We start from the raw sequence: 6,921 nt of genomic DNA, 5'->3' as shown, positions 1-6,921 counted from the left end.
TATACACACACATACATATACATATATATATATATATATATATATATATATATATAGCAGATTAAACTTAAATAATTCCCTGCAGAAAATGCTTATGAAAGCTGAAAAGTTACATTTCTAAAGCAAACCTGCTTGCTGGCTTAACAGCATAGGAAAAAGTCGAAGTAGGCTAAGGAGAGTTGTTGAAAAAGTGGAAATGGTTCAAATGTATACCTTTCATTGACAAATAAATAACACCAATAATGTGTGAAACAAAAGTAGAATTCTTCAGCACTGAGTATTTTACACTACCTGTCATTTAGCTGATGATTTTATCCAAAGCAACTTCAAATTAAGAGCGTTCAACGTTGACGGCGCAAAATCCAGACAAAGTAGTAAGCGCAAGTATATTAGCCTCAAATAAGCCAAACTACAAAGAGACACATGGAAGTTGACTGGAAGTGCTTGTTTTGAATTTTATTTTCTCTAAACTGAGGCACAGTTGGCGTTAGCGTGCGGCGGAGGATGCGGAGGCTTTTCAGCGTTCGGAGGTCAATGGGGAGACGACGCCTCCATTCAGGCCGGGACTTTGATTAGTTGTCCCTCCTCATCCTGTGCAAGGCCCATTTTTTACAAAGTCAAAAAAAAGATAAAAAGGTCATGTAGTATTACGGGAAAAAAAGTGTAGTATAGTGCGTAAAAAAAAAGAAAGAAAAGGAATTGTGGTTGAAGAGCTGAACGTTGATATGTGAATGGTTTTCATAGCTGAATGTATGCAGAATTAGTAAGCAACTCAAAATGGTACGGAATAACCTGATAATACCAATTTGCTGAATCAGTATTAACACGCAAGGTGTATACATCTCAAAATATTTGATGACTTTGTCCTAAGGTCTAATTATTTAAGAAACAAAACATTTAATATCAGCACAGGTTACAATAAAACTATGGACGTTGCAATTCATATTTACAACCATAATTTCAATTACGCACCTAAATATTCAATTCGTAGTTGACATTTGAAAATATCTTATTGTAGGGCTATATTGAGATCAGAAAAATATTCTTTGATTTTTTGACAACAGTTTAACCAGCACCAATGATAGATTCACTGATGAGCAGTTCCCCGAGCAACAAGGTCCTGGATTCTGTGGGATATAAATCATCTCATGTTTCTACATAGTTATCAGCTCTTCTAAAGGTTGTCTGGAAAAGATTAAGATTTAAAGCTAAAATAGTGGTATGTTTGGGAGTGGTATGCTTGAATGACATGCCTCTTTTTATAAAATCATTTATTGTGCTTTAAAATATTAAAGCACGCACATAATCCTTATAAGACATTTAAGACAAAGACAACAGAGTTGGATTTCCAGAAGAGGTAGAAAGAAAGATTCCCATTTTTTCCAAAAATAGAATCCAATACCAAAACAATTATAGTAAACTTCTCACATTTTGCCCCAGTTACTGCAATTTGTGCTTCTTCTAGCCACTCTACAAGTACAAAGTGGGTCATATTGTCCATATTAGGCGGGCAACGTGCGTGTGTCCTTGTTGTATCCCTTCTCTGGTCCTACCAGTACTTGGGGGAGAGCAGCCTGCTTGGTTTATGAAGCCAAAAGTACTTGTTGAGATGACTCTCATCATGCCACTGAGCCTCTACATCATTCAGTTTGTCCTTCATGACATCTAGAAAGCAGCAGTCTGCCAAATTCTGCACATTTTCCCACAGGCCTCCAAAGACAGCGGCATTGTAGTAGTAATCTCCGTTTCTCATAAAGGCTGTGGATTTGGGGTTTCGGTCATAGGTGCAACCTTCCTTTGGAGTTTTGAAAAAGCCAGCATGAAGCAAGGCCACAGAGTCCCCCAGAGCCTCTGAGCCAAATCTGCCCTTAAACTGCTGATCCACATGAAAGCAGAAGACATAATTGCAGTGGTGACGAATCTCTGATTCTATGGTATCTGAGATCGTTTTCATGCGCATCATAGAGACGTCGTGCCAGGTGGAGTACTTCTTCACCAGGACAACCTTCAGGCTTCGCAGAGGACCAAGGTTCACTGGGGGTATCTTCTCTGGTTGATCCGTGAACACGTAATAGGTCACTTTTAAACCCAACATAAAATGACGTTCTGCGGAGGTAAGGAACGTCTTCAGGTAGGCAAAGTACCTTAGGCAGGAAAAGAGAAAAATTAAGATTCTCTATATTATTGAAATAACTGTTAGGTTCACATCTGCTGACCTTTTAATCCGTTTTAACACTGGAGTCGTTACTTTCAGTCTGAACCCAAGCTGCCAGCAAAGTAGTAATGGCCATGAATGAATGGCCCTGTCGCCTGAGTCTTGGCCAAAAGGTTACACCTGAACACAGTGCCAAGACTACAGTCGATGGTTAACTACCAAGTACATTCTGCGCCTAAGTAGGAGGAAATGATTCTCCATGCTAGCAGGCCGTGCGTAAAAAGAGAAAGCGGATATTTAAACCTTTGCTATGATACACACTTTCTTGCACAATAAAAGTCTCCCTGCGGTGGGGAAGCCGCGGAATCGAGCAGAGATTGTGATATTTCTATTCTATATAGTTATGTTCTTGTCTGTTGTCAGAGTTTGTTTTAATGTTTCCTTTCAGGAAATTGTATGCACCAAACTAAATTATTTGAATGCGAAACATAACTGGCAATAAGTTCTATTCTAACCCTTGAAAGATATTCTCTTGTTATACACACAGAGTTTGATATTCAGGTGTAAAGGACCTACTCAGGTACCAGTTCCTGGTACAGAGTGGGGCCAGACTGCCTGCTGGTGTCAAAGTGCTGTATTATCTGGAGAAACAAACCTTCCCACAGCGAACACAGTGAGGGCCACTGCCGACTGGTTCTGGATGTGCTTCCGGTCGTAAAGATCGGGGTCAAACATTCTCTCCCAGATGATCGGCGCGTTCCAAGATGTGCGTGTCTCAACCCATTCTCTGGCCCTGAAACCAAAGATGAAAACTACGTGTTAAACCGTCATTTGAGGACATTTACAATCATGTGCCATAATTACCTTCTCATAAATAGGTGGGTTTTTCCTTGTAGTTTTAATCATGATTGAACTACCATTCCATGTTATTTATTCCATCTTATTGACCTTTGATTGGATATTAATCCCAAAAATATTTTTTTCTGTTTCTCAGAAGGGTCTCATAACAATGTTGCCATTTATTGCCATAGTTTCTGGTCAGAAGACCCGTTTTGCATCCAAAACATATTTGTGCTAGGTTTATGCTGAAATAGGTCCCAGCAATAATGTGATCCGAAACCCTGGAGAAATAAACAACATCTGTTCCAGACTCAGGTTTCCCCCGACGTTAGCATGTAGCTTCATATAGAAGTAATGTAAACACTGCAGGCCTGGAGCAGATAACTAAAAATAAGATGGAAGTCATAGGTACAAGATAGTCTCCTTTCTTTTTGGGTGTATAATGAAAAAAATAATCATCCCATTTTTATTCCAATTATGCCAATGATGCAAGTGAAGCATATAGTTTGTTGACATTCTATTAAGTGTTTACTGAGCAATTATTTTTCCTGAAATTTCCATAAATTTAGATAAAGTTTTCCACATTCAAGGAGGTTTGTCATTTGCACATTAACAACTTACAACAAGCAATGACAAGCTTGATTTGCCAGTCTTCTTTACAACAAATAAAAAAAGGAGAATAAGAATTGAAAAGTAAAGAGTTGCATCTCTTACGTAAAGTCCAGCGTGTCGTCTAAATTGATGCTCCGTTTCAGTTCTGCGTCCCTGGCCAGCGGCAGGTTGTCAGCAGGGACGAGCCTCTCTAAATATCTAATATTGACAAATGACCAGCAGGAGACTGAAGGGACTCTTAATACATCAGCTTTGCACATACGTGCTCTTCCAAGTCTTCAAGGGCAATAATGTTGACTGTGGTACTCACCTTAAATATAAGGAAGTGCAGCTGACAACAAGCAACAAATGACAGCAGAAGATCCCAGCAGTCCTTCCCTTGAGCCAACTGAGGAAAGCAAAATCATCAAACAAAACAGAGGAAAATCTGATTTTGATTCATTGACCAACGTCAGAGCAAGTAGGGATCAAGTCGGCCACAAATCTAACCGGCATGCATTGAGATTGCATCCATTCTGCAAAGGCCTGGCTCATCTGGACCCAGCCCTGTGTTGTCCCTTGCAAAATGGCATGCTACCATGGCAACAGATTCAGTGTTGTGTTTTTAACTGGTATGAACCAGTTAAACCAGATCTGTGTGCCGTTCTGCCCCGATTGTTCTGGTGGAATGGATGTATTTAAGGTTGAAATTGAGTCACAATCTTGAATATTGAATTTAAAAAAAAATGGAATCTTTGATACCATCATGCCATGTCACATCCGGTTGGCTTGTCAAGCATGAGAAAAAGTAAAAATAAAAAATAAGTATTGAAGTGCTGTGAGTCATTCAACTTCCTCTTTCTTAGCTACAGCAAGTCAAAAAAGAGCATGGCAGCTGCAGGTGTTAGAACCTGAGCCCCTCCTTCACTGAAGTGGAAGTAGTTTGGATTTCCAGAGAGTTCTGTTGACCATGTTTGCGTTGTCAAAAAAGCCACAGTTTGCAAGCCCTGCTATGAGTGGGTTCTAAATGTGTTTAGCGTTGTACATTAGCTTAGCAGGTAGCGGATAGTCCTGCTTTATCCCAACAAAACTGCACGGCTGAATTCAGCCTGAATGCACGTTTTCTAGCCTGAACAGAGCAGCTTATACTGGATACATTAGAGAGAGCAACAAGTTAGTAGACTGCCGTCCGCCCTCTTTACTAGCACTCTGATCAGCTTCTGTGCTGGCTCAGTGGTGGTTTAAGCCCCCGACTAAGGCCGGCTACTATGTTGCGCCAGTGTGGCGTTTCTGTTGCGTGTCAGCTGCGTGGATTTTTCTACGTCCTACACACCACAAATGTGTCTGACATGGCGCTGCTGTTGCTAGGTGACATACAGGGAGGACCATCTCCGTGACATAGCGCGGGTAGATTTGGATCACCCTTGTTCAACAAATGGGGAGAGAGAGTTGTTAACACATAAATATCTTGGCTACTAATTGATTAAAGCAAGACGGCATCGGCAGTATTGACGGCAAAATAGGTCGCAGAATATTCTTTCTGTACGACAGGTGCAGTATTTGAACATTTACATCTGCACTGATGTAGAAACCTTTCCAACATCAACAATGTCATTTATTAATATACATCTGTGTCAAAATGACATTTAAACATTTCTATTCTATCTTGCCTAGAAACGCTTCCAACACGCACCTGTGCCAGGTGAAAAATAGGCCTTGGTTCTACTGCTAGCACGCATGCGTCTTGGGCGTGGCTCGAGCCTCGCATGCGACGCAGGCAGCGTTTAAGCTCCAACTTGCTGTCCTACATGGGAGCTGGAGTAAAAAGTTAAATAAAAACAGACACGGCATGCAACTGACACGCTCGCGCGTCACATCCGGCACATAGCCGGCCTAAGCCTTCAAAGCAGTGACCGTCGTCTTCAACCACAAGCACCGACTAGTCCTAGTGTCTTTCAGGCAGCGCTGCCTGGAAGACAACGTTGGGGGCATAGAACACCAAACTTTGTGGGGCAAAGCATCTGCCCTCAGGATTGTCAGTGAACTTTTCATTGTCTTTTCTCTTTTTACTTTAATAACAAGTTGTCAGGTTTCCAATTGACCGAAGATATTTTATTGTTATATTGTGCTGCTTATAATTATTTAAAATTTGACAATGTAATGTGGTACACTGCAAACAAAGGTCAGACATCATATTACATACAAGTTTGGTCTAAAATTGGCATAGCAACTTGTGCTTTAAAAAAAGTAAAAGTTAAGAATCAAAGTGTGACCTTAGAATTGAAAATGTATTTAAATCGAGGGGAATCGTGACACCCCTTAATGTAACGTAGCACCTCTGTGTTATGTGTTGAGGTAGCACTGCGCCGAACTCTAAAAAAAAAAGAAAAGAAAAGAATTGCCTTTTTAATGCTACACTGCTTGTAAGCAACGGGTCTTACGGTAACTTTGAAGGCATTTTGGCCCTGTGAGCTCTGATTTGGCATGCATAGTTTTAATGAAAACTCAATTCCTGGCATTTTATCTTAGTGTTCTTCACCACTGTTTTGGAAGAAGGAAATAACTGGTGTAAGAGGCAAACATGGGGCCTGTTGCACGAAAGTAGAATAAAGATATCCAGGATATGTGAAAAAGCGCAGCTTGACTTAGTGTGATCTGCTCATCGCGGCTTAATCGGTTACACGATTGCCGAGCCAGGATGAACAGGTGAAGCTATGTCAAGCCAGGTGGAGATAGCTGGGATAAGTGCACTTTCACGGCTTTCTCACATAGACCACGGTATCGATCCCAGATTTACTGATGCAGAATTGAGAAGACGCATGCGCCGTATGTTTCACCCAATGAGCAGCAGCTTAAATGAAAAGTAACGAGGAGGTGAAGAATTTAATATGCAGAAAGGAAAATACGGCTCTTATCAAACGGAGAGAAAAAGCCCAACAGACCATAGCGGACCCGACTGAATGTGAAGGGTGTAAAAATATCTCCTTAGGCTATAGTCACTCCACATTTTACAAAGTTGTAGGCTACACTGTGTTTTAATTGCTTTAAATATGCTAGTTTCATGTTTCTGTTTTTATGTGATAAATGTGCTGGTTTTACTGTAAAGGGTCTTTGACTAGCCTACCATGTAAAGAACTATATAAATAAAATTTATTAGTATTTAGCTTTTGCCTTAAAAGTGAGCAGAGGGAATAATGTTCCTCGGGAAATGGACCCTTTAAGGACTGTAGGCTTAATTTCAAACCCTTATTCACAATGTGAGAACATGTTTTATACTACATGCACAAATCTCTATAAGCTATATCTAATTCTTTCTAGGCTACAATTAATATTCA

The 6,921-nt window shown here is 40.4% G+C and overlaps 1 protein-coding gene across 2 annotated transcripts in view; it reads right to left on the bottom strand.

The window, feature by feature from the left end:
* Positions 1-6,921, bottom strand: part of LOC117945922 (N-acetyllactosaminide alpha-1,3-galactosyltransferase-like) — a 14,995-nt gene that overhangs the window by 6,874 nt on the left and 1,200 nt on the right. The window contains exons 3-6 of one of the 2 annotated variants that reach the window (XM_034873672.1): positions 3,918-3,995; positions 3,710-3,805; positions 2,811-2,948; positions 1,535-2,144 (exon numbers count right to left, since the gene is read on the bottom strand). In XM_034873672.1, the coding sequence (XP_034729563.1) occupies positions 1,550-2,144; positions 2,811-2,948; positions 3,710-3,805; positions 3,918-3,995 (907 nt within the window). In that variant the 3' untranslated portion in view covers positions 1,535-1,549. Of the gene's footprint in view, positions 1-980; positions 2,145-2,810; positions 2,949-3,709; positions 3,806-3,917; positions 3,996-6,921 lie in introns of those variants that run through there. The other variant, XM_034873664.1, reaches the window with a different exon arrangement.

This window comes from Etheostoma cragini, chromosome 1 (genome assembly GCF_013103735.1).
Source record: "Etheostoma cragini isolate CJK2018 chromosome 1, CSU_Ecrag_1.0, whole genome shotgun sequence".
Lineage (NCBI taxonomy): Eukaryota > Metazoa > Chordata > Actinopteri > Perciformes > Percidae > Etheostoma > Etheostoma cragini.
This window is presented reverse-complemented; position numbering and strand designations above follow the sequence as displayed.